Source organism: Nerophis ophidion, linkage group LG28 (assembly GCF_033978795.1).
Source record: "Nerophis ophidion isolate RoL-2023_Sa linkage group LG28, RoL_Noph_v1.0, whole genome shotgun sequence".
Classification (NCBI taxonomy): Eukaryota; Metazoa; Chordata; class Actinopteri; order Syngnathiformes; family Syngnathidae; genus Nerophis; species Nerophis ophidion.
In genome coordinates, this window is record NC_084638.1 from 11,333,498 (window position 1) to 11,361,346 (window position 27,849).

The window sequence follows — 27,849 nt, forward strand, 5'->3', positions numbered from 1 at the left end:
TGTGTATCTCCAGTTTGGTGAGTTTTGAAGCATTTTAAGGGGGTCCAATTACAGCTCATAGAGGCAAAAATTGCATTTTTTAGGAAACTTTTGTTTTGAAGGGGTTTTTGCCAACTTCCTGTTGATTTTTGCTGAAGGTCAGTGTATGAAGTCTACGCCTAAGTCAGGCCAACATAGAACTTTGTGTTTAATGTCTCTACGACATTCCTAACGGAAGTTACAATCAGTTTTTTCTGTGTTTTTTCCCAGGGGGCGCTTGAGTGCAATTTTTGAGTTTTGGTTTTTTGATCAGATTGCAATTTTCGCCAGTCCTGATGTGTGTGTTAAATTTGGTGAGTTTTGAAGCATGTTAAAGGGGTGGAATTACAGCTCAAAGAGGCGGCGGTATAATAATAATAATAAAACCTTAGAAATAAAATAGGGTCCTCTGTCCCAAAGGGACATTCGGTTCCTAAATACGATTATAGCCGATATTTCAGAATATTTCTCACCAGTAGAGTAATATTTGTGTAGATTAAATTAGCGTATTTTGTAGGTCTAAGTCAGACCTACATAGAGGTTTTTGTTTCATGTCTCTACGACATTCCTAACTGAAGTTACAAGCAGTTTTGTCTGTGTGTTTTTTTTCCCAGGGGGCGCTAGAGCGCAATTTTGAGTTTTGTTTTTTTCATTAGGTGGGAATTTTCGCCAGTCCTGGTGTGTGTGTGTGTTAAATTTGGTGAGGTTTGAAGCATGTTAAAGGGGTCAAATCACAGCTCAAAGAGGCGGCGGTACAATAATAATAATAAAACCTTAGAAATACAGTAGGGTCCTCTGTCCCAAAGGGACATTCGGTTCCTAAATACGATTATAGCCAATATTTTAGAATATTTCTCACCAGTAGAGTAATATTTGTGTAAATTAAATTAGCGTATTTTGTAGGTCTAAGTCAGACCTACATAGAGGTTTTTTGTTTCATGTCTCTGCGACATTCCTAACGGAAGTTACAAGCAGTTTTGTCTGTGTTTTCTTCCGAGGAGCAGTTTTGTCTGTGTTTTTTCCTAGGGGGCGCTAGAGCGCAATTTTGAGTTTTGGGGTTTGGCTTTTTTATTAGATCGCAATTTTCGCCAGTCCTGATGTGTGTGTCCAGTTTGGTGAGTTTTGAAGCATTTTAAGGGGGTCAAATTACAGCTCATAGAGGCAAAAATGACATTTTTTAGGAAACTTTTGTTTTGAAGGTTTTTTTGCCAACTTCCTGTTGATTTTTGCTGAAGGAGGTCAGTGTGTGAAATCTAGGTCTAAGTCAGACCTACATAGAGGTTTTTGTTTCATGTCTCTCCGACATTCCTAACGGAAGTTACAAGCAGTTTTGTCTGTGTTTTCTTCCGAGGAGCAGTTTTGTCTGTGTTTTTTACTAGGGGGCGCTAGAGCGCAATTTTGAGTTTGGGGTTTTAGTTTTTTGATTAGATTGCAATTTTCGCCAGTCCTGATGTGTGTGTCCAGTTTGGTGAGTTTTGAAGCATTTTAAGGGGGTCAAATTACAGTTCATAGAGGCAAAAATGACATTTTTTGGAAAACTTTTGTTTTAAAGGGGTTTTTGCCAACCTCCTGTTGATTTTTGCTGATGGAGGTCAGTGTATGAAGTCTACGTCTAAGTCAGGCCAACATAGAATTTTTTGTTTAATGTCTCTACGACATTCCTAACGGAAGTTACAAGCAGTTTTGTCTGTGTGTTTTCCTAGGGGGCGCTAGAGGGGTGCGTGTTAAATTTGGTGAGTTTTGAAGCATGTTAAGGGGGTCAAATCACAGCTCAAAGAGGCAGCGGTATAATAATAATAATAAAACCTTAGAAATACAATAGGGTCCTCTGTCCCAAAGGGACATTCGGTTCCTAAATACGATTATAGCCAATATTTCAGAATATTTCTCACCAGTAGAGTAATATTTGTGTAAATTAAATTAGCGTATTTTGTAAGTCTAAGTCAGACCTACGTAGAGGTTTTTGTTTCATGTCTCTGCGACATTCCTAACGGAAGTTACAAGCACTTTTGTGTTTTGTTTTTTCCCCAGGGGGCGCTAGAGCGCAATTTTGAGTTTTGTTTTTTTCATTAGATGGGAATTTTTGCCAGTCCTGGTGTGTGTGTGTGTGTGTGTGTGTGTGTGTGTGTTAAATTTGGTGAGTTTTGAAGCATGTTAAGGGGGTCAAATTACAGCTCATAAAGGCAAAAATGACATTTTTTAGGAAACTTTTGTTTTAAAAGGGTTTTTGCCAACTTCCTGTTGATTTTTGCTGAAGGTCAGTGTGTGAAATCTAGGTCTAAGTCAGACCTACATAGAGGTTTTTGTTTCATGTCTCTACGACATTCCTAACGGAAGTTACAAGCAGTTTTGTCTGTGTGTTTTCCTAGGGGGCGCTAGAGTGCAATTTTGAGTTTTGGGTTGTTTTTTTGTTTTTTTTATTAGATCGCAATTTTCGCCAGTCCTGATGTGTATGTCCAGTTTGGTGAGTTTTGAAGCCTTTTAAGGGGGTCCAATTATAGCTCATAGAGGCAAAAATGGCATTTTTTAGGGAACTTTTGTTTTGAAGGGGTTTTTGCCAACTTCCTGTTGATTTTTGCTGAAGGAGGTCAGTGTGTGAAATCTAGGTCTAAGACAGACCTACATAGAGGTTTTTGTTTCATGTCTCTACGACATTCCTAACGGAATATACAAGCAGTTTTGTTTGTGTCTTTTCTTAGGGGGCGCTAGAGCACAATTTTGAGTTTTGGTTTTTTGATTAGATCGCAATTTTCCCCAGTCCTGATGTGTGTGTCCAGTTTGGTGAGTTTTGAAGCATTTTAAGGGGGTCCAATTATAGCTCATAGAGGCAAAAATGGCATTTTTTAGGAAACTTTTGTTTTGAAGGGGTTTTTGCCAACTTCCTGTTGATTTTTGCTGAAGGAGGTCAGTGTATGAAGTCTACTTCTAAGTCAGGCCAACATAGAATTTTTTGTTTAATGTCTCTACGACATTCCTAACGGAAGTTACAATCAGTTTTTTCTGTGTTTTTTCCTAGGGGGCGCTAGAGCACAATTTTGAGTTTTGGTTTTTTCATTAGATGGGAATTTTCGCCAGTCCTAGGGTGTGTGTGTGTGTGTGTGTGTGTGTGTGTGTGTGTGTGTGTGTGTGTGTGTGTGTGTGTGTGTGTTAAATTTGGTGAGGTTTGAAGCATGTTAAAGGAGTCAAATCACAGCTCAAAGAGGCGGCGGTATAATAATAATAATAAAATCTTAGAAATACAATAGGGTCCTCTAACGGTTCCTAAATACGATTGTAGCCAATATTTCAGAATATTTCTCACCAGTAGAGTAATATTTGTGTAAATTAAATTAGCATATTTTGTAGGTCTAAGTGAGACCTACATAGAGGTTTTTGTTTCATGTCTCTGCGACATTCCTAACGGAAGTTACAAGCACTTTTGTCTGTGTTTTTTTTCCCAAGGGGCGCTAGAGCGCAATTTTGAGTTTTGTTTTTTTCATTAGATGGGAATTTTCGCCAGTCCTGGTGTGCGTGTGTGTGTGTGTGTTGAATTTGGTGAGTTTTGAAGCATGTTAAGGGGGTCAAATTACAGCTCATAAAGGCAAAAATGACATTTTTTAGGAAACTTTTGTTTTAAAAGGGTTTTTGCCAACTTCCTGTTGATTTTTGCTGAAGGAGGTCAGTGTGTGAAATCTAGGTCTAAGTCAGACCTACAAAGAGGTTTTTGTTTCATGTCTCTCCGACATTCCTAACGGAAGTTACAAGCACTTTTGTCTGTGTTTTTTTCCCCAGGGGCCGCTAGAGCGCAATTTTGAGTTTTGTTTTTTTCATTAGATGGGAATTTTCGCCAGTCCTGGTGTGTGTGTGTGTGTGTGTGTGTGTGTGTGTGTGTGTGTGTGTGTGTGTGTGTGTGTGTGTGTGTGTGTGTGTGTGTGTGTGTGTGTGTGTGTGTGTGTGTGTGTGTGTGTGTGTGTTAAATTTGGTGAGGTTTGAAGCATGTTAAGGGGGTCAAATTACAGCTCATAAAGGCAAAAATGACATTTTTTAGGAAACTTTTGTTTTAAAAGGGTTTTTGCCAACTTCCTGTTTATTTCTACTGAAGGAGGTCAGTGTGTGAAATCTAGGTCTAAGTCAGACCTACAAAGAGGTTTTTGTTTCATGTCTCTCCGACATTCCTAACGGAAGTTACAAGCACTTTTGTCTGTGTTTTTTTCCCCAGGGGCCGCTAGAGCGCAATTTTGAGTTTTGTTTTTTTCATTAGATGGGAATTTTCGCCAGTCCTGGTGTGTGTGTGTGTGTGTGTGTGTGTGTGTGTGTGTGTGTGTGTGTGTGTGTGTGTGTGTGTGTGTGTGTGTGTGTGTTAAATTTGGTGAGGTTTGAAGCATGTTAAGGGGGTCAAATTACAGCTCATAAAGGCAAAAATGACATTTTTTAGGAAACTTTTGTTTTAAAAGGGTTTTTGCCAACTTCCTGTTGATTTTTGCTGAAGGAGGTCAGTGTGTGAAATCTAGGTCTAAGTCAAACCTACATAGAGGTTTTTGTTTCATGTCTCTGCGACATTCCTAACGGAAGTTACAAGCACTTTTGTGTGTGTGTGTTTTTTTTCCCAGGGGGCGCTAGAGCGCAATTTTGAGTTTTGGTTTTTTCATTAGATGGGAATTTTCGCCAGTCCTGGTGTGTGTGTGTGTGTGTGTGTGTGTGTGTGTGTGTGTGTTAAATTTGGTGAGGTTTGAAGCATGTTAAGGGGGTCAAATCACAGCTCAAAGAGGCGGCGGTACAATAATAATAATAAAACCTTAGAAATACAATAGGGTCCTCTGTCCCAAAGTGACATTCGGTCCCTAATAATAAACATTTGTTTAAAGAACCCTATGATTTATTGTTGAAATAAAGCCAATAATGTCATATTTTGTAGTACCTTTTTACATAGAAAAGTATCAAAATAATTTCAGTACCACACTACTACACACGCACAGTGTGTCCGTTACTTGGGTCTGGGTACCACACGCATGTTTTGGTCGCCCGCTTATTGCATGTTTCTTGTTACAGAGGGGATTATGACAAATACTCTGAGGACCCCGAGTTCAAGCCTGCGTCAAGACCACCAAAAGATTCTTACGAGGAGGTATACTTCCGAGCATAAGTTTGGGAAAGTTGTTGCAAAAAAAAAAAAGCCTCACACGTTGCCGCCCTCCAGCATGAAAGTGTGAAGATAGAGGAGGAAATCACCGTGGAAGACAAGTCGGTCCCGGCCGTCGCAGAAAGCTTCTCTCACCAGATCCAGAGTGGCTGCGATTGGCCCTCCAGTTCGTCGCTGACAGCACGCCTGCGGCGCTTGATCACCGCTTACCAGCGCAGCTACAGGCAGGAGCAGCTGAAAATCGAAGCCGAGGCGAAGGGCGACCGCAGACGCAGGAGGTGTGAACAAGCCAGCAAGCTGAAGGAGATCGCACGGCAAGAGCGACAACAAAGGTACACTTAGCGCTTTTGTGTGTGTATGTACAGTCGCCATCAAAAGTGTACTTGTAAAGATGTCATGGCTTTCCAGTTATTTCCACAAATCTTATTTTGTTGTGATAGAGTGATTGGAGCACATATTTGTTGGTCACAAAAAACATTCATGAAGTTTGCTTCTTTTATGAATCAATTATGGGTCTACTGAAAATGGGACTGGGTCAAAAGTATACATACAGCAATGTTAATATTTGGCAAGTTTCACTGCAAAAAGGCGCTTTTGGCTTCTGGTTGAATTTTTGACCACTCTTGACAAAATTGGTGCAGTTTAGCTAAATGTTGGTTTTCTGACACGGACTTGTTTCTTCAGCATTGTCCACACGTTTAAGTCCGGACTTTGGGAAGGCCATTCTAAAACCATGTGACATCACATGGCCAAAGATGAGACCTTCTGGAGGAAAGTTCTGTGGTAAGATGAAACAGAGATGGAGTTGTTTGGCCACAATACCCAGCAATATGTTTGGAGGCTGTCAATCCCAGGAACACCATACCTCCAGTCAAGCATGGTGGTGGTAGTATTATGCTCTGGGCCTGTTTTGCTGCCAATGGAACTGGTGCTTTACAGAAAGTAAACAGGAATTTTTTATGGGTCTACTGAAAATGGACCAAATCTGCTGGGTCAAAAGTATACATACAGCAATGTTAATATTTGGCAAGTTTCACTGCAAAAAGGCGCTTTTGGTAGCCATCTACAAGCTTCTGCTTGAATTTTTGACCACTCTTGACAAAATTGGTGCAGTTTAGCTAAATGTTGGTTTTCTGACACGGACTTGTTTCTTCAGCATTGTCCACACGTTTAAGTCCGGACTTTGGGAAAGGCCATTCTAAAACCATGTGACATCACATGGCCAAAGATGAGACCTTCGGGAGGAAAGTTCTGTGGTCAGATGAAACAAAGATGGAGTTGTTTGGCCACAATACCCAGCAATATGTTTGGAGGCTGTCAATCCCAGGAACACCATACCTCCAGTCAAGCATGGCGGTGGCAGTATTATGCTCTGGGCCTGTTTGCTGCCAATGGAACTGGTGCTTTACAGAAAGTAAACAGGAATTTTTTATGAGTCTACTGAAAATGGACCAAATCTGCTGGGTCAAAAGTATACATACAGCAATGTTAATATTTGGCAAGTTTCACTGCAAAAAGGCGCTTTTGGTAGCCATCTACAAGCTTCTGCTTGAATTTTTGACCACTCTTGACAAAATTGGTGCAGTTTAGCTAAATGTTGGTTTTCTGACACGGACTTGTTTCTTCAGCATTGTCCACACGTTTAAGTCCGGACTTTGGGAAGGCCATTCTAAAACCATGTGACATCACATGGCCAAAGATGAGACCTTCTGGAGGAAAGTTCTGTGGTCAAATGAAACAAAGATGGAGTTGTTTGGCCACAATACCCAGCAATATGTTTGGAGGCTGTCAATCCCAGGAACACCATACCTCCAGTCAAGCATGGTGGTGGCAGTATTATGCTCTGGGCCTGTTTTGCTGCCAATGGAACTGGTGGTTTGCAGAAAGTAAACGGGAATTTTTTATGGGTCTACTGAAAATGGACCAAATCTGCTGGGTCAAAAGTATACATACAGCAATGTTAATATTTGGCAAGTTTCACTGCAATAAGGCGCTTTTGGTAGTCATCTACAAGCTTCTGGTTGAATTTTTGACCACTCTTGACAAAATTGGTGCAGTTTAGCTAAATGTTGGTTTTCTGACACAGACTTGTTTCTTCAGCATTGTCCACACGTTTAAGTCAGGACTTTGGGAAGGCCGTTTTTAAACCATGTGACATCACATGGCCAAAGATGAGACCTTCGGGAGGAAAGTTCTGTGGTCAGATGAAACAAAGATGGAGTTGTTTGGCCACAATACCCAGCAATATGTTTGGAGGCTGTCAATCCCAGGAACACCATACCTCCAGTCAAGCATGGTGGTGGCAGTATTATGCTTTGGGCCTGTTTTGCTGCCAATGGAACTGGTGGTTTGCAGAAAGTAAACGGGAATTTTTTATGGGTCTACTGAAAATGGACCAAATCTGCTGGGTCAAAAGTATACATACAGCAATGTTAATATTTGGCAAGTTTCACTGCAATAAGGCGCTTTTGGTAGTCATCTACAAGCTTCTGGTTGAATTTTTGACCACTCTTGACAAAATTGGTGCAGTTTAGCTAAATGTTGGTTTTCTGACACAGACTTGTTTCTTCAGCATTGTCCACACGTTTAAGTCAGGACTTTGGGAAGGCCGTTTTTAAACCATGTGACATCACATGGCCAAAGATGAGACCTTCGGGAGGAAAGTTCTGTGGTCAGATGAAACAAAGATGGAGTTGTTTGGCCACAATACCCAGCAATATGTTTGGAGGCTGTCAATTCCAGGAACACCATACCTCCAGTCAAGCATGGTGGTGGCAGTATTATGCTTTGGGCCTGTTTTGCTGCCAATGGAACTGGTGCTTTACAGAAAGTAAACGGGAATTTTTTATGGGTCTACTGAAAATGGACCAAATCTGCTGGGTCAAAAGTATACATACAGCAATGTTAATATTTGCTTACATGTCACTTTGCACGTTTTACTGCAATAAAGCGTTTTTGGTAGCCATCCACAAGCTTCTGGTTGAATTTTTGACCACTCTTGACAAAATTGGTGCAGTTTAGCTAAATGTTGGTTTTCTGACACGGACTTGTTTCTTCAGCATTGTCCACACGTTTAAGTCAGGACTTTGGGAAGGCCATTCTAAAACCTTCATTCTAGCCTGATTTAGACATTCCTTTACCACTTTTGGCGTGTGTTTGGGGTCATTGTCCTGTTGCGCCCTGTTGTGGTTCTCCTGAAGAATTTGGAGGTAATCCTCCTTCTTCATCGTCTTTCTTTTCTTTTTTTTTTTCTTTCTTTATTTATATTTATATAGCGCTTTTCTCTAGTGACTCAAAGCGCTTTACATAGTGAAACCCAATATCTAAGTCACATTTGAACCAGTGTGGGTGGCACTGGGAGAAGGTGGGTAAAGTGTCTTGCCCAAGGACACAACGGCAGTGACTAGGATGGCGGAAGCGGGAATCGAACCTGCAACCCTCAAGTTGCTGGCACGGCTGCTCTACCAACCGAGCTATGCCGTCCCATTTACTCTCTGTAAAGCACCAGTTCCATTGGCAGCAAAACAGGCCCAGAGCATAATACTACCACCACCATGCTTGACGGTAGGAATGGTGTTCCTGGGATTAAAGGCCTCACCTTTTCTTCTCCAAACATATTGCTGGGTATTGTGGCTGTTTGGCCACAATACCTGACATCACATAGACAAAGATAAGACCTTCTGGAGGAAAGTTCTGTGGTCAGAAGAAACAAAAATTGAGCTGTTTGACCATGTGACCGTCTCATGCTGTCATCGTGCGGGTTGCATGGACCATATAGGAAGGACATCACGTCGAGCAGGTTTGACTCTTTTATTTTCTTCAATAAAGCTTTCGTCTGCGTCGATCGGGCCGCTTTTCAGCGCCTCATCCTCCGCTGCTCGTATCGGCCGGCTTTCCAGCTGCTCGTGACGTTGTCTTCCTCTGGGGCTCATTCTTCGATTTTCATGTTTTGTCGCTTCTGTTCTCCTGTGGACACTCCAACTCTCTCTCTCTCTCGCTCCTTCCTCCTTCTTCACTCTTAAACGCTGTGAGGAGATAAGCAGATTGAGAACTGGTGTGTGTGTCACACACCTGATCTTGATTGTGGCGGCGTCACTCCAGGCACGCCCCGCCTCTTTGTTCCGCTGCATACTCCGCCATCTTGAGCCGGGCCAAAGCGTGTTCCGCCCCGCCGTCGGCTCCCGTCTCTCCAGAGACCACAATACCCAGCAATATGTTTGGAGGGGAAAAGGTGAGGCCTTTAATCCAAGGAACACCACACCTACCGTCAAGCATGATGGTGGTAGTATTATGCTCTGGGCCTGTTTTGCTGCTAATGGAACTGGTGCCATAAATGGAACAATGAAAGAGAAGGATTACCTCCACATTCTTCAGGACAAGCTAAAATCATCAGCCCGGAGGTTGTGGTTTGGGGGAAATAGCACAATGACCCCAAACACACGTCAAAAGTGGTAAAGGAAGGGCTAAATCAGGCTAGGATGAAGGTTTTAGAATGGCCTTCCCCAAGTCCTGACTTAAATGTTTGGACAATGCTGAAGAAACAAGTCCATGTCAGAAAAACCAACACATTTGGCTGAACTGCACCAATTTTGTCAAGAGGAGTGGTCAAAAATTCAAGCAGAAGTTTTGGATGGCTACAAAAAGCGCCTTATTGCAGTGAAACTTGCCAAATATTAAAGGGGAACATTATCACCAGACCTATGTAAGCGTCAATATATACCTTGATGGTGCAGAAAAAAGACCATATATTTTTTTTAACTGATTTCCGAACTCTAAATGGGTAAATTTTGGCGAATTAAACGCCTTTCTGTTTATCGCTCTTTTCGCGATGACGTCAGAACGTGACGTCACCGAGGTAACACACCCGCCATTTTCATTTTCAACACATTACAAACACCGGGTCTCAGCTCTGTTATTTTCCGTTTTTTCGGCTATTTTTTGGAACTTTGGAGACATCATGCCTCGTCGGTGTGTTGTCGGAGGGTGTAACAACACTAACAGGGAGGGATTCAAGTTGCACCACTGGCCCGAAAATGCGAAAGTGGCAATAAATCTGCCGCCAGACCCCCATTGAATGTGCCTGAATGTCTTCACATTTTACCGCGATGACAGACATGGCACAGAGATGTATGGATAACCTGCAGATGCATTTGCAACAATAGATTCAACAAAATCACAAAGGTGAGTTTTGTTGATGTTGACTTATGTGCTTATCAGACATATTTGGTTGCGGCGTGACTGCCAGCTAATCGACGCTAACATGCTATTTACCAGCGGTGCTAAGGAAGACATGGCACAGAGATGTATCGATAACCTGCAGATGCATTTGCAACTATAAAGTCAACGAATTCACAAAGGAGAGTTTTGTTGATGTTGACTGCCAGCTAATTGATGCTAACATGCTATGCTAATCGATGCTAACATACTATTTACCGGCGGTGCTAAAGCAGACATGGCACAGAGATGTATGGATAACCTGCAGATGCATTTGCAACAATAGATTCAACAAAATCACAAAGGTGAGTTTTGTTGATGTTGACTTATGTGCTAATCAGACATATTTGGTTGCGGCGTGACTGCCAGCTAATCGATGCTAACATGCTACGCTAATCGACGCTAACATGCTATTTACCGGCGGTGCTAAAGCAGACATGGCACAGAGATGTATGGATAACCTGCAGATGCATTTGCAACGATAAAGTCAACAAATTCACAAAGGTGAGTTTTGTTGATGTTGACTGCCAGTTAATCGATGCTAACATGCTATTTACCGGCGGTGCTAAAGCAGACATGGCACAGAGATGTATGGATAACCTGCAGATGCATTTGCAACTATATTACGTTTCTTTCCACCCACATTTAATGCGAAACAAACACTTACCAATCGAAGGATTTAAGTTGCTCCAGTGTCGCGAGATGCGAAAGTCCTGATCGTTTGGTCCGCACATTTTACCGGCCATGCTATAGCTATGAATAGCGTCAATAGCTTTAGTTTCTTCTTCAATACTTTCATACTCCAACCATCCGTTTCAATACATGCGTAATCTGTTGAATCGCTTAAGTCGCTGAAATCCGAGTCTGAATCCGAGCTAATGTCGCTATATCTTGTTGTGCTATTCGCCATTGTTTGTTTACATTGGCAGCACTGTATGATGTCACAGGGAAATGGTTAGTTGCATTGCAAATAGAGAAAATCAAGCACTTTAAAGCTTTTTTTAGAGATATTCCGGGACCGGTAAAATTTTGAAAAAAACTTCAAAAAATACAACAAGCCACTGGGAAATGATTTTTATTGTTTTTAACCCTTTTGAAATTGTGATAATGTTCCCCTTTGACATTGCTGTATGTATACTTTTGACCAAGTCACATTTTCAGTAGAGCCATAATAAATTCATATAAGAAGCAAACTTCATGAATGTTTTTTGTGACCAACAAGTATGTGCTCCAATCACTCCATCACAAAAATAATAAGAGTTTAATTAAAAAAATGGTTGGAAACTGAAGACATCCATGACATGATGTTCTTTACAAGTTTATGTACACTTTTGATGACGACTGCAGGTGTTCACCACATTCACGCAAGTCAAACATTAACCGGAGTTCTGTCTTCAGGTGGACACGCAGGGAAGAATGTGATTTCTATCGCGTAGTGTCAACTTTCGGCGTGGAAAAGATCAAAAAGGATCCAGGTCTTCCCGAGGGCGAAGAAGCGGAATACGACTGGACAAGATTCCGCACCTTCGCCCGCTTGGATAAAAAAACTGACGAGAGCCTTAGCCGGTACTTCCGTTCTTTCTTAAACATGTGCCGGAGAGTTTGCCACTTGCGCCCTGGCCGGGATGAGGGTAAGTAGTCTTGATACCTCTTTTATGTATGGATTATGTTCTTCAGCATCATCATGTACAGACCCCGTTTCCATATGAGTTGGGAAATTGCGTTAGATGTAAATATAAACAGAATACAATGATTTACAAATCCTTTTCAACCCATATTCAGTTGAATATGCTACAAAGACAACATATTTGATGTTCAAACTGATCAACATTTTTTCTTTTTGCAAATAATCATTAACTTTAGAATTTGATGCCAGCAACACGTGACAAAGAAGTTGGAAAAGGTGGCGATAAATACAGATAAAGTTGAGGAATGCTCATCAAACACTTATGTGGAACATCCCACAGGTGTGCAGGCTAATTGGGAACAGGTGGGCGCCATGATTGGGTATAAAAACAGCTTCCCAAAAAATGCTCAAAAAAGGATGGGGCGAGGTACACCCCTTTGTCCACAACTGCGTGAGCAAATAGTCAAACAGTTTAAGAACGTTTCTCAAAGTGCAATTGCAAGAAATTTAGGGATTTCAACATCTACGCTCCATAATATCATCAAAAGGTTCAGAAAATCTGGAAAAACCACTCCACGTAAGCGGCATGGCCGGAAACCAACATTGAATGACCGTGACCTTCCATCCCTCAGACGGCACTGTATCAAAAACCGACATCAATCTCTAAAGGATATCACCACATGGGCTCAGGAACACTTCAGAAAACCACTATCACTAAATACAGTTCGTCGCTACATCTGTAAGTGCAAGTTAAAGCTCTACTATGCAAAGCGAAAGCCTTTTATCAACAACATCCAGAAACGCCGCTGGCTTCTCTGGTCCCGAGACCATCTAAGATGGACTGATGCAAAGTGGAAAAGTGTTCTGTGGTCTGACGAGTCCACATTTCAAATTGTTTTTGGAAATATTCGACATGGTGTCATCCGGACCAAAGGGGAAGCGAACCATCCAGACTGTTACCGACGCAAAGTTGAAAAGCCAGTATCTGTGATGGTAAGGGGGTGCATTAGTGCCCAAGGCATGGGTAACTTACACATCTGTGAAGGCACCATTAATGCTGAAAGGTACATACAGGTTTTGGAACAACATATGCTGCCATCTAAGCGCCGTCTTTTTCATGGACGCCCCTGCTTATTTCAGCAAGACAACGCCAAGCCACATTCAGCACGTGTTACAACATTGTGGCTTCGTTAAAAAAGAATGCAGGTACTTTCCTGGCACACCTGCAGTCCAGACCTGTCTCCCATGGAAAATGTGTGGCGCATTATGAAGTGTAAAATACGACAGCGGAGACCCCGGACTGTTGAAGGACTGAAGCTCTACATAAAACAAGAATGGTAAAGAATTCCACTTTCAAAGATTCAACAATTAGTTTCCTCAGTTCCCGAACGTTTATTGAGTGTTGTTAAAAGAAAAGGTGATGTAACACAGTAGAGAACATGCCCTTTCCCAACTACTTTGGCACATGTTGCAGGCATGAGATTCTAAGTTAATTATTTGCAAAAAAAAAATAAAGTTTATGAGTTTGAACATCAAATATGTTGTCTTTGTAGTGCATTCAATTGAATATGGGTTGAAAATGATTTGCAAATCATTGTATTCTGTTTTTATTTACATCTAACACAATTTCCCAGCACATATGGAAACGGGGTTTGTACATTTTGGGTGTCCAATTCGGCAAAAAAATGTTAAATTCCATTCCGTTGGTCTGTCATAGCGTTTTTTAAAACTCTATTGGACATTGTGACTTTTGTTTTGGATTGATTGATTGAAAGTTTTATTAGTAGATTGCACAGTACAGTACATATTCCGTACAATTGACCACGAAATGCTGTGCTTCCCCCAGAAAATGTGTTAGTTAAGGTGGTGACTCCAGGGGGAGGGGACCAGGGATGGGGGTAGGTGTGCGTAAGGATCGGTGTATCTCGGCCCGTCGCCATCACGTCGCCACCTCTTCGCTGCAACCACCGCCTGGGGGGCAATAGACTACAGACTGTTGTGAAGTAGGCCGACTTTGTCGCATTAAGAAGCCTACAACTTTTGGTTGTGTTTTCCGCTACATTTGCTGAATGGCAATATACGATATATATCTCTATATTTCTTCCGTAAAGTAAAAACATAACAGTCGTAGTTACCTGAGATATTAAAATAATGACTTAAAAAGTCAAATGAATGACTTATGTAAGTAAGTGTTTGAAAAAAAAGTTATAAGTGGAGCCACATGCTGACATATGCTCAACTCCATCCATCCATCCATATTCTACCACTTGTCCATTTTGGGGTCTCTGCTTAATGTAATACAGCCTTTGGGAAGCCTTTAGTTGATTTTTATTATGTAAATGTTATATTTTTATCAACATGTGATAGTAGGGACCCTGCCATTCAAAACTAGCCTGCTACATTACTAAATATTAATGTAACTATAGCTGAAAAGATAGTACAATAGCAATAGGAGAGACTATTCATCCCTGAACATCATGGAGTTAATGTAGGCTTTATGATGCAGTTACATTATATTATCAAGTATCAGAGACAGAAACTCTTCATTAAACATAATGTCCTTTTTTGCTGCTTCAACACAGCTCAATCAACACAGAAAATAGTCAAGTGAAATAACTTAGTTTTTAACTGTAAGTCAATATTGCTTGTCTTTCTCTCAGACAGACAGGTATTTGCTGTCCGTAACACACACGTACGCACGCACACAGTGAGCTGACGTTACGCTAAAAGCTAATTCGCCTTCACCTCAAGGACTGCGTGCGAGCTGAGCTGCCGCTTGTTTCTAGAACGTCAACAAGCTCATAGTGATGTTAGTAGTAGTTGACCGTGTGGTATTTCTTATAATTTGGGGAGAGTCCGCTGCCTTACCTGCTAAAAACACTTTTCTGTTGGCTCCACGTTACATGCGCGCTGAATACGCACTGCTGATTGGCTGTTACATGCGCTCGGAATACGCACTTCTGATTGGCAAACGCAGAACTAAGCAGAGCAGCTTGTTAAGACTTTAATTTAGGCGGTGCCTCTTTGTTGTTAACAACAAAGACAATACATGCTCTTCACATCTGTCATCCATCCATCCATTTCCTACCGCTTACTCGCTTGGGGGTCGCGGGGAGCGCTGGAGCTTATCTCAGCTACAATCGGACTGGAAGGCGGGGTACACCCTGGACAATTCGCCTGCTCATCGCAGGGCCAACACAGATAGACAGACATTCACACTCACATTCAGACACTAGGGTCAATTTAGTGTTGCCAATCAACCTATCCCTTGGAGGTGGGAGGAAGCCGGAGTACTCGGAGGGAACCCACGCATTCACGGGGAGAACATGCAAACACATTTGTAAAAACATCCATGATTTTAAAAGACACACCTTAGAATTTACAACCAAAATGCTCTCATGGATAGATATAATACACATGAAGTTGATGTGTCAAACATAATGGCCACCTTAGTGACCTTGTGAGCAGCTTTGATTGCTCCAAAGCCACCTTTTAACTTCCATTGTGAATGAAGAGTCATCTGTTAGACTTTTCAAGTTTGTTGTGAGGTCGTTCCTTTACTGCGCTGCGGGAAACCCGCAACTTTCTTTAAAGGGGAACATTATCACCAAACCTATGCAAGCGTCAATATATACCTTGATGTTGCAGAAAAAAGACCATGTATTTTTTTAACCGATTTCCGAACTCTAAATGGGTGAATTTTGGCAAATTAAACGCCTTTCTGTTTATCGGTTTTTTAGCGATGACGTCAGAACGTGACGTCACCGAGGTAACACACCCGCCATATTCATTTTCACATTACAAACACCGGGTCTCAGCTCTGTTATTTTCCGTTTTTTCAACTATTTTTTGGAACCTTGGAGACATCATGCCTCGTCGGTGTGTTGTCGGAGGGTGTAACAACACTAACAGGGAGGGATTCAAGTTGCACCACTGGCAAGAATCTGCCGCCAGACCCCCATTGAATGTACCAGAGTGTTTTCACATTTTACCGGCGATGCTAAGACAGACATGGCACAGAGATGTATGGATAACCTGCAGATGCATTTGCAACGATAAAGTCAATAAAATCACAAAGGTGAGTTTTGCTGTTGACTTATGTGCTAATCAGACCTATTTGGTCACGGCATGACTGCCAGCTAATCGATGCTAACATGCAATTTACGCTAGCTGTATGTACATTTGAAACTAGATACCCAGATTTAATGCGAAACAAACACTTACCAATCGACGGATTTAAGTTGCTCCAGTGTCTCAAGATGCGAAAGTCCTGATCGTTTGGTCTGCAGATTTTACCGGCGATGCTAACAAGGCAGCCATGCTATGGGCCACTTCATTAGGTACACCCACGCTATGGCCGAATAGCGTCAATAGCTATTCGCTCAATAGCTTCAATTTCTTCTTCAATTTCGTTTTCGCTATCTGCCTCCATACTCCGACCATCTGTTTCAATTCATGCGTAATCTGTTGAATCGCTTAAGCCGCTGAAATCCGAGTCTGAATCCGAGCTAACGTCGCTATATCTTGCTGTGGTAACTGTCATATTGGCAGTACTGTATGACGTCACAGGGAAATGGATAGTGGTTTCAAAGATAGCGAAAATAAGGCACTTTAAAGATTTATTTAGGGATATTCCGGGACCGGTAAAATTTTGAAAATAAATTCAAAAAATACAACAAGCCACTGGGAACTGATTTTTATTGTTTTTAACCCTTTTTGAAATTGTGATGATGTTCCCCTTTAAGTCTGGGTTATTAGGGTCCCTGAAAAAAAGGGACCCAAACACGCATATTGTACAGCTAAATGTTACATATCATTTATACACACACCTTTCTCCCCGCCCCAAAAAACATTTTTAACTCTCAATGTGGCAAAATATTTGCCCAGCTCTGCTCGAATGACTCAAAGCCCTAATTCTTGACTCTTGACTTTTCCTAGATACACCATCGCTTCCTCAGACAGTGGCCCCCATCACGGAGGAACGTGCTTCCCGGACACTTTACCGCATTAGCCTCCTCCGGCGCCTCCGGGACCGAGTCCTGCCCCACCCCTCTCTGGAGGAGCGCCTGCTGCTGGCGCCGCCCGGCACCGAGTTGCCCGCCTGGTGGAGTATACCCTACCACGACCGCCAGCTGATGCTGGGCGCGGCCATTCACGGCATCAGCCGCACGGAGCTCTCCATCTTCTCAGACCCCCAGTTCACCTTCGTCGCCGCCCGGGATGAATTCATCCAGAACCAGCAAGCCCAGCCTCCGCCTCAGCCGCAGCCCACCATGCACCTGGGCCAACCCAAGTCTGACGGGGAGGTGTCCGCTGGGAAGGAGGAAGGGAAGGAGGACGACATTCGGTTGCTCGGGGGTGCAATTGGTGCTAATCTACAGAGTACGCCTTTGAGCCACCATGACGCCAAAGCCAGAGGGCAGACCTGGAACTTCAAGAAGAACAAGGTCAAGGAAGGGAGCAAAGGAGAAGAGGGAGGCTCGGATACGGATTCCGATTCCGATTCGGAGTCGTCATCTTCTGACCGATCAGGCAGCAGCGATGACAGCGGGGACAGTGATGAAGAGGTGGATGGAGGTCAGTTAATATTTATTATATACACAAACAATGCTCAGCCCCCCAAAAACAAGACACTTGGCTAAAAACTGATAATTATTGATATTTTTTATTCATCATTAAATGTCAACATTGTTACCGATTTCCTTGAATTGCCGCCGGGGCGCTAATTGATTTAAAACCTCTTCTCACTCCGGCGTTTATCAAAGGCATGCGGTAAAGGCAAGCATGCGCTAATTATTTTAAAACCTCTTCTCACTCCGGCGCTTACCAAAGGCATGCGGTAAATTTAGGCCTGCGCTTATAAATTTGAGTGTGATGTAAGGATACCATCATGAAAAGCACATTTAATTAAAAAAAAAGTTATTATGGTCTTACCTTTACTTATAAATGAAGTCCATGCGCAGCTCCTTCTGATCAGAAGCATCGATAACTTGTTTACAGAAGTCTTCCTTATCTTTCTTCAGTTTTAAAAGTCTCTGTCTGTCTCGATTGAGATCTTCCTTCGATTGAAAAGTCCAGTTTAGAAAACTGTTTTATTTTAGATATGTAATCCTCCATGCTAAAAGTGCAAGCGAGAGGGAAAAAAAACAATCGCTGCTCACTCTTGCTGCTTGTTGTCCCTTCTTCTGCAGCCGAGTAGTCGCAAGAAGGATCACTAGCGCCCTCTACCACCAGGAGGCGGGAGTCATTTAATGACTCATATTTGACACACGCAGCTATGGTATATTAATAAAACATAGCTGCTTACTGTTCATTTTAGCATATTCAATAGCTTGGACCTTAAATCCTATTGAATAGCTCTTAATCTTCTTCCCTTTATGCGATTTCAAATTATTGAAATCAGCCTCCTCCATTTTGAAAATGATGACAGGTGAAGTGTCACTCGTGACGTGACGAGTTTGACCCGGCGGAAATTCTAGGCATATGCTAATTATTTTGCGAAACGAGTTTTGACCCGGCGGAAATTCTAGACATGCGCTAATAAAAAATAATATTTTGCGAAACTAGTTTGACCCGGCAGCAATTCAAGGAAATACGGTATTTAAAATGTTACCTTTCTCCGGTTATAATCCCCTCAGCTACGAAGGCAGAAAAAAAAGGAAATGAGAACAATCAATGTAAACAACATTACAAAATCACATTGAACACTTAACGATAACCTCTTAAAATAAAGGTGCACAAATGAGGAAGAGAAATGCTGAGTAAAGTTTAAGAAAATAGTGCAAAGTTTGAAAATGTAAACAGAGAAGCCTCCCAATTTTTTTTTGCAGGTTTATGTGTAACATTTAAGTAGTTCTGTTGTTATTTATGTAGGCAGGTAGGTCTTTGTCATTGCACAAGTACAACGAAACTTTTTCAGCACAAACCCGTTCAAGACTAGACAAACAGGGTGACGGAACAGGAACGCTGATGGCTCGCCACAAGGCGCCCCGTAAAAGATGGGAAAAAGGTCAACGCTGGGGGAGGTTGAGTAAAAAAATACAATCTAGACTGGGGGGGAAACTCCATAGCAAAGCACATATACATATTACAACATAGAACTCGAGCTTGGCAACCGAGGGGGGGGAGTGGGGGCTACGGTGGCTGGCTGCAGCTATTCAGGCACTGCCTAGCCGTCCATCATCCTTAAGGGATTCGCGTTAAGGGCGTTGGATGGGGGGTGGGGTGTGTGTGTGTGTGGCGTATATTTTTGTATGGATGCATGTGTGTATAAGCCTGCAGCATGTCTCTGTTCTGCGGACTGGGTGTTGTCAGTCCAAAGTCAACGATAACAGGTGTGTGTCCATGAGAGAAAAGAAGGGTTTTGTTTGTGTCCTTTGGGAGAGTCTCGAAGCCAGGGAAACAATCCAGGTTACAATGTTTTGGTTGCGAGTGAGAATAAAATATGCTTTTCACTCCAAACTATGAACTGGACTCTCACTATTATGTTGGATCCACTATGGACTGGACTCTCACTTTTATGTTAGATCAACTATGGACTGGACTCTCACTATTATGTTAGATCCACTATGGACTGGACTCTCACTATTATGTTAGATCCACTATGGACTGGACTCTCACTGTTATGTTAGATCCACTATGAACTGGACTCTCACTATTATGTTAGATCCACTATGAACTGGACTCTCACTGTTGTTAGATCCACTATGGATTGGACTCTCACTATTATGTTAGATCCACTATGGATTGGACTCACTATTATGTTAGATCCACTATGGACTGGACTCTCACTATTATGTTAGATCCACTATGAACTGGATTCTCACTATTACGTTAGATCCACTTTGGACTGGACTCTCACTATTATGTTAGATCCACTATGGACTGGACTCTCACTATTATGTTAGATCCACTATGGACTGGACTCTCACTATTCTGTTGGATCCACTATGGACTGGACTCTCACTATTATGTTAGATCCACTATGGACTGGACTCTCACTGTTATGTTAGATCCACTATGGACTGGACTCTCACTATTCAATCAATCAATCAATCAATGTTTACTTATATAGCCCTAAATCACTAGTGTCTCAAAGGGCTGCACAAACCACCACGACATCCTCGGTAGGCCCACATAATTATGTTAGATGCACTATGGACTGGACTCTCACTATGTTAGATCCACTATGGACTGGACTCTCACTATTATGTTAGATCCACCAAGGACTGGACTCTCACTATTATGTTAGATCCACCATGGACTGGACTCTCACTATTATGTTAGATCCACCATGGACTGGACTCTAACTATTATGTTAGATCCACTATGGACTGGACTCTCACTATTATGTTAGATCCACTATGAACTGGACTCTCACTATTATGTTAGATCCGCTATGGACTGGACTCTCACTATTATGTTAGATCCGCTATGGACTGGACTCTCACTATTATGTTAGATCCACTATGAACTGGACTCTCACTATTATGTTAGATCCACTATGGACTGGACTCTCACTATTATGTTGGATCCGCTATGGACTGGACTCTCACTATTATGTTAGATCCACTATGAACTGGACTCTCACTATTATGTTGGATCCACTATGGACTGGACTCTCACTATTATGTTAGATCCACTATGGACTGGACTCTCACTGTTATGTTAGATCCACTATGGACTGGACTTTCACAATATTATGCTAGACCTACTAGACGTCCATTGCATCCGGTCTCCCCTGGGGGGGGGTCTGTGGTCCTCTCCAAGGTTACTCAGTCATTCACATTGACATCCAATTGGGTTGTGAGTTTTTCCTTGCCCTTATGTGGGCTCTGAACTTCGGATGTTATTGTGGCTTGTGCAGCCCTTTGAGACACTTGTGATTTAGGGCTATATAAATGTAAATAAACACTGATTGATTGGCTTTTTTATCGATATGGATTACGTGTCTACTCTTTTCAAATGTGCCTGTTTTCCCAGCAGGTGTGAAGACGTGCGATGAAGATAACAGTTTACTCTCCATGGCTTTGTCTCAAGACGGCATTCCACCCACGGATCCCATAAGAATAGACTGGCCCAAGGTAAATAAAAACATTTAAGTTTGCAATTTGACACTTAAAATGAATTTCAGTCAACATCCAGGGTTGTTTCTCCTGCATTTCATTGTGAATAATTGACACATTTATCTCTCTTCTTAGGACCGGGTGCTGATCAACCGCTTGGACAGTTTGTGCACACTGGTGCTGACCGGTCAGTGGCCATCGGGGCGGCGCTACCTCACCGAGTCTCACCTCAACCCAAACTCCGAGCTGGCGGGAGACGAGATGGCGTACGCTCGCATGGCCCGCAAGCCCATCGGCATGCCTGGGGGAGAAGGAGAGGATGGAGAATTCACTGTCAAGCTCCTCAAGGTCATTTATTTAGAATACCGTATTTCCATGAATTGCCGCCGGGTATATAGTATGCGCCTGACTAGAATTACCGCCGGGTCGAACTCGTTTCGCAAAACATTATTTTTATTAGCGCATGTCTAGAATTTCCGCCGGGTCAAACTCGTTTCGCCAAATAATTAGCATATGCCCAGAAATTCCACCGGGTCAAACTCGTCACGTCACGAGTGACACTTCACCTGTCATCATTTTCAAAATGGGGGAGGCTGATTTCAGTCATTTTGAAATCGCATAAAGGGAAGAAGATTAAAAGATATTCAGTAGGATTTAAGGTCCAAGCTATTGAATATGCTAAAAATAACAGTAAGCAGCTATGTTTTATTAATATACCATAGCTGCGTGTGTCAAATATGAGTCATTAAATGAATCCCGCCTCCTGGTGGTAGAGGGCGCTAGTGATCCTTCTCGCGACTACTCTGCTGCAGAAGAAGTGACAACAAGTAGCAAGAGTGAGCGGCGATCCTTTATTTTTTCCTCATGGACGATTACATATCTAAAATAAAACAGTTTTCTAAACTGGACTTTCAATCGAAGCAGGAGGTAATAAAGGAAGATTTCCATCGAGACTGAGACTTTTAGAACTGAAGAAAGATAAGGAAGACTTCTATAAACAAGTTTTGATCAGAAGGAGCTGCACATGGACTTCATTTATAAGTAAAGGTAAGACCATAATAACTTTTGGAAAGGCCATTCTTAAAACCTTCATTCTAGCCTGATTTAGCCATTCCTTTACCACTTTTGACGTGTGTGTTTGGGGTCTTTGTCCTGTTGCACCCTAGACCCAACCTCTGGGCTGATGATTTTAGCTTGTCCTAAAGAATTTGGAGATAATCCTCCATGTACTCTCTGTAAAGCACCAGTTCCATTGGCAGCAAAACGGGCCCCGAGCATAATACTACCACCACCATGCTTGACGGTAGGCATGCTGTTCCTGGGATTAAAGTCCTCACCTTTTCTCCTCCAAACATATTGCTGGGTATTGTGGCAAAACAGCTCCATTTTTGTTTCATCTGACCACAGAACTTTCCTCTCGAAGGTCTTATCTTTGATCATCTGGTGTCAGATGAAACTAAAAAATGAGCAAAACCCAGCAATATGTTTGGAGGAGAAAAGGTGAGGCCTTTAATCCCAGGAACAACCCATTTTTGTTTCATCTGATGTCACATTGACTAAGATAAGACCTTCTGGAGGAAATTTCTGTGGTCGGATGAAACAATACGACGTAGGATCAAGAATGGATTCTTAACCGAGTCGTCACTCCAAGTATCGAATCGAATCATGAGCCTCCCAAAGATTTCCAGCTCTAATATTGGGGTTATCTACAAGAAGGCTAAATAATATTACCTTGGTTTGGGTGTACGTCACGGCTGATTGTGTCTCCTACCTCGCCAGGAGGAAGGTCTCAAGCTGACTTTCTCCAAGCAGGCGCTAATGCCCAACGGGTCTGGGGGCGAGTGCAGCCGCAAGCGACGCAAGGACCAAGAGGTACCTGACTCAGCGGCAACAAACACTTGCGCTTACCAACCCCACACCACCCTTGACTTCCTCCGCTCTAGTTCTCAGACCCAGAAGGACTCCTTGATCCCCTGGACCGTATTCCTCGGCGCCGGGACGCCCCCACCTGGCTCAAAGAGAACCCGGATTACGAAGTGGAAGGGGACATGCTGGAGGTGCAACCATTTGTCAGTTCATTTCACTTTTTCCTCCTCCGGTCGCAAAGTTGTGTTTGTCTTCTGTTTATTCAAATGGGGTTTTTTTGGGGGCGTGTCCTTAGCTTCTCGTGAACCGGAGCAAGAGGAAGAGGAGGAGAAGGGCAGATAAAGTCCTGACTGGGAATGAGAAGATCAAACTTATTAACATGAGGACCGGGAAGAAGGTGAGACATAGCAACAGACTATCACAGACATGCTGACACTGCAACATTTCCCGCCAACAAGCACGTTGTCGTGTGTGTGTCCAATTTAAGATCGGAGCTGCATTCTGTCCGATGCTGCAAGACCTCAGAGAATATCTGGAGGAAAACCCCGATTTCGCCGTCATGCCCAATTGGTCGGAAACAGTTCGGAACTCCGTAAGTACTCGAACGCTTAACAGCTTTGTCACTCAATGTTGCGGCAGGCTTAGAGGGGCCCCATTGAAGGGCCTCACTTAGTGCGACCTGTTTTTGTGTATTTGAGATCTGCTTAGGTCCCAGATATGTTAAAATTTAAATTGTGGAGGTTGTACGGAAATGTTTCTAAAACAATCTTGCCTCCCTCGATACAGACATTATTTTTGACAGCTTTAAAGAAAATTGTGTTATTAGTCACAATTTTACTTCCAACACTTAAGTCTGTAGATTAACTTTGAATCTATTTGTCAATTATAAGGTTTGTTTTTTGCTCTTTTTGTCGAAGAAAACTTAAGTCTTTTTATACGGCGAACACTCAGAATATGTCATACTTTCCCCAAAAGATATTTGATGTGAAAGAATTGGAGCCTTTAATAAGTCAATAATTCATAAAATTGATTTTGAGCTTTAAATAAAAAAAAGCCATTATTATATTTTACTTTTACTTCCAACTATTTGTTGATTATACATTTTTATTATTTTTGGGGGGTTTTTCTTGCCCTTTTTGTCAATTTTGTATTTTTTAACACTGCAAACACTCAGAATATGCAATGTTTTCCCTAAAAGGTATTTTAAAGTGGAATATTAATAAGTCAGTAATTCATAACATTGGTTTTGATGATTATTTTTTGAGCAATAACAGCTTTATAGAAGAAAAAAAAAACAGCCAATATAGCAGCTTAGTGGAGCAATGACAGTAAAAAAATAACAGTGAAGTGAATTATATTTATATAGCGCTTTTTCTCTAGTGACTCAAAGCGCTTTACATAGTGAAACCCAATGTCTAAGTTACATTTAAACCAGTGTGGGTGGCACTGGGAGCAGGAGGGTAAAGTGTCTTGCCCAAGGACACAACGGCAGTGACTAGGATGGCGGAAGCGGGGATCGAACCTGCAACCCTCAAGTTGCTGACACGGCCGCTCTACCAACCGAGCCATACCGCCCTTGTATAGCCTGTATAGCAGCTTGGTGTTATTAGAGTCAACATTATTATTTTTACCTTCCAACACTAAAGTCTCTACATCAACTTTTTAAAGTTTTTTTTTTTATTATTTTGGGGGGTTTGTTTTTTCTCTCGAAGAAAACATTGTTTTTTTTTTTAATATGGCAAACACTCAGAATATACTATATTTTCCCCCAAAATATTTTTAAAGTGGAATATTTAATGTGAGGGAATTGGAGTCTTTTACTAAGTCACAAACTCATAACATTGATTTTAAAGATTATTTTTTGAGCAAAAGATAAAAACAGCCTTTTATAGCAGCTTTTAGTTATGACATTTAACATGTTTTTTTTTACTTCCGACACAAGTCTCTTATTCAAATTTTACAAGTTTTTAAGGTTTGTTTTTTGTCAAAGAAAACATTGTTTATATTATACGGCAAACACTCAGAATATGCAATATTTTCCCTAAAAGGTATTTTAAAGTAAAAATATTAATAAGTCAGTAATTCATAACACTCCTCTCTGAGCTGCTACCTTACCGTGGTAGAGGAGTTTGCGTGTCCCAATGATCCTAGGAGCTATGTTGTCTGGGGGTTTTCATGCCCCCTGGTAGGGTCTCCCAAGACAAACAGGTCCTAGGTGAGTGATCAGACAAAGAGCAGCTCAAAGACTTCAATGGAATTACAACGAAATGAACCCAGATTTCCCTCGCCCGGACGTGGGTCACCGGGGCCCCGCTCTGGAGCCAGGCCCGGTGTTGGGGCACGATGGCGAGCGCCTGGTGGTCGGGCCTGTTCCCATGGGGCCCGGCCGGGCACAGCCCGAAGAGGCAACGTGGGTCATCCCTCCAATGGGCTCACCACTCATAGGAGGGGCCATAGAGGTCGGGTGCATTGTGAGCTGGGCGGCAGCCGAAGGCAGGGCACTTGGCGGTCCGATCCTCGGCTACAGAAGCTAGCTCTTGGGACGTGGAACGTCACCTCACTGGGGGGGAAGGAGCCTGAGCTAGTGCGCGAGGTAGAGAAGTTCCGGCTGGATATAGTCGGACTCACCTCGACGCACAGCAAGGGCTCTGGAACCAGTTCTCTCGAGAGGGACTGGACCCTCTTCCACTCTGGCGTTGCCGGCAGTGAGAGGCGACGGGCTGGGGTGGCAATTCTGGTTGCCCCCCGGCTCAAAGCCTGTACGTTTGAGTTCAACCCAGTGGACGAGAGGGTAGCTTCCCTTCGCCTTCGGGTAGGGGGACGGATCCTGACTGTTGTTTGTGCTTACGCACCAAACAGCAGTTCAGAATACCCACCCTTTTTGGGTACACTCGAGGGAGTACTGGAAAGTGCTCCTCCGGGTGATTCCCTTGTCCTACTGGGAGACTTCAACGCTCATGTTGGCAACGACAGTGAAACCTGGAGAGGCGTGATTGGGAAGAATGGTCGCCCGGATCTAAACCCGAGTGGTGTTTTGTTATTGGACTTTTGTGCTCGTCACAGTTTGTCGATAACAAACACCATGTTCAAACATAAGGGTGTCCATATGTGCACTTGGCACCAGGACACCCTAGGCCGCGGCTCCATGATCGACTTTGTAGTTGTGTCATCGGATTTGCGGCCTTATGTTTTGGACACTCGGGTGAAGAGAGGGGCGGAGCTTTCTACCGATCACCACCTGGTGGTGAGTTGGCTGCGATGGTGGGGGAGGATGCCAGACAGACCTGGCAGGCCCAAGCGCATTGTGAGGGTCTGCTAGGAACGTCTGGCAGAGTCTCCTGTCAGAGAGAGTTTCAATTCACACCTCCGGGAGAACTTTGAACATGTCACGAGGGAGGTGCGGGACATTGAGTCCGAGTGGACCATGTTCCGAACCTCTATTGTCGAGGCGGCTGATTGGAGCTGTGGCCGCAAGGTTGTTGGTGCCTGTCGTGGCGGTAATCCCAGAACCCGTTGGTGGACACCAGCAGTGAGGGATGCCGTCAAGCTGAAGAAGGAGTCCTATCGGGTTCTTTTGGCTCATAGGACTCCGGAGGCAGTGGACGGGTACCGACGGGCCAAGCGGTGTGCAGCTTTAGCGGTCGCGGAGGCAAAAACTCGGACATGGGAAGAGTTCGGGGAAGCCATGGAAAACGACTTCCGGACGGCTTCGAAGCGATTCTGGACCACCATACGGCGCCTCAGGAAGGGGAAGCAGTGCACTATCAACACCGTGTATGGTGCGGATGGTGTTCTGCTGACTTCGACTGCGGATGTTGTGGATCGGTGGAGGGAATACTTCGAAGACCTCCTCAATCCCACCAACACGTCTTTCTTTGAGGAAGCGGTGCCTGGGGAATCTGTAGTGGACTCTCCTATTTCTGGGGCTGAGGTCGCTGAGGTAGTTAAAAAGCTCCTCGGCGGCAAGGCCCCGGGGGTGGATGAGACCCGCCCGGAGTTCCTTAAGGCTCTGGATGCTGTGGGGCTGTCTTGGTTGACAAGACTCTGCAGCATCGCGTGGACATCGGGGGCGGTACCTCTGGATTGGCAGACCGGGGTGGTGGTCCCTCTCTTTAAGAAGGGGGACCGGAGGGTGTGTTCCAACTATCGTGGGATCACACTCCTCAGCCTTCCCGGTAAGGTTTATTCAGGTGTACTGGAGAGGAGGCTTCGCCGGATAGTCGAACCTCGGATTCAGGAGGAACAGTGTGGTTTTCGTCCTGGTCGTGGAACTGTGGACCAGCTCTATACTCTCGGCAGGGTTCTTGAGGGTGCATGGGAGTTTGCCCAACCAGTCTACATGTGCTTTGTGGACTTGGAGAAGGCATTCGACCGTGTCCCTCGGGAAGTCCTGTGGGGAGTGCTCAGAGAGTATGGGGTATCGGAATGTCTTATTGTGGCAGTCCGCTCCCTGTATGATCAGTGTCAGAGCTTGGTCCGCATTGCTGGCAGTAAGTCGGACACGTTTCCAGTGAAGGTTGGACTCCGCCAAGGCTGTCCTTTGTCACCGATTCTGTTCATAACTTTTATGGACAGAATTTCTAGGCGCAGTCAAGGCGTTGAGGGGTTCCGGTTTGGTGGCCACGGGATTAGGTCTCTGCTTTTTGCAGATGATGTAGTCCTGATGGCTTCATCTGGCCGGGATCTTCAGCTCTCACTGGATCGGTTCGCAGCCGAGTGTGAAGCGACTGGAATGAGAATCAGCACCTCCAAGTCCGAGTCCATGGTTCTCGCCCGGAAAAGGGTGGAGTGCCATCTCCGGGTTGGGGAGGAGACCCTGCCCCAAGTGGAGGAGTTCAAGTACCTAGGAGTCTTGTTCACGAGTGGGGGAAGAGTGGATCGTGAGATCGACAGGCGGATCGGTGCGGCGTCTTCAGTAATGCGGACGTTGTATCGATCCG

The 27,849-nt window shown here is 43.5% G+C and overlaps 1 protein-coding gene across 6 annotated transcripts in view; it reads left to right on the top strand.

Annotated features, from left to right (window-relative positions):
• chd8 (chromodomain helicase DNA binding protein 8) overlaps positions 1 to 27,849 on the top strand; it is a 141,281-nt gene that overhangs the window by 107,442 nt on the left and 5,990 nt on the right. For 3 of the 6 annotated variants that reach the window (XM_061890571.1, XM_061890576.1, XM_061890577.1), the window contains 10 exons: positions 5,047 to 5,122; positions 5,195 to 5,469; positions 11,750 to 11,982; positions 16,917 to 17,555; positions 20,961 to 21,061; positions 21,179 to 21,391; positions 22,823 to 22,915; positions 22,987 to 23,112; positions 23,205 to 23,306; positions 23,397 to 23,501. In XM_061890571.1, the coding sequence (XP_061746555.1) occupies positions 5,047 to 5,122; positions 5,195 to 5,469; positions 11,750 to 11,982; positions 16,917 to 17,555; positions 20,961 to 21,061; positions 21,179 to 21,391; positions 22,823 to 22,915; positions 22,987 to 23,112; positions 23,205 to 23,306; positions 23,397 to 23,501 (1,963 nt within the window). The remainder of the gene's footprint in view (positions 1 to 5,046; positions 5,123 to 5,194; positions 5,470 to 11,749; positions 11,983 to 16,916; positions 17,556 to 20,960; positions 21,062 to 21,178; positions 21,392 to 22,822; positions 22,916 to 22,986; positions 23,113 to 23,204; positions 23,307 to 23,396; positions 23,502 to 27,849) is intronic. The other 3 variants (XM_061890574.1, XM_061890573.1, XM_061890575.1) reach the window with 3 other exon arrangements.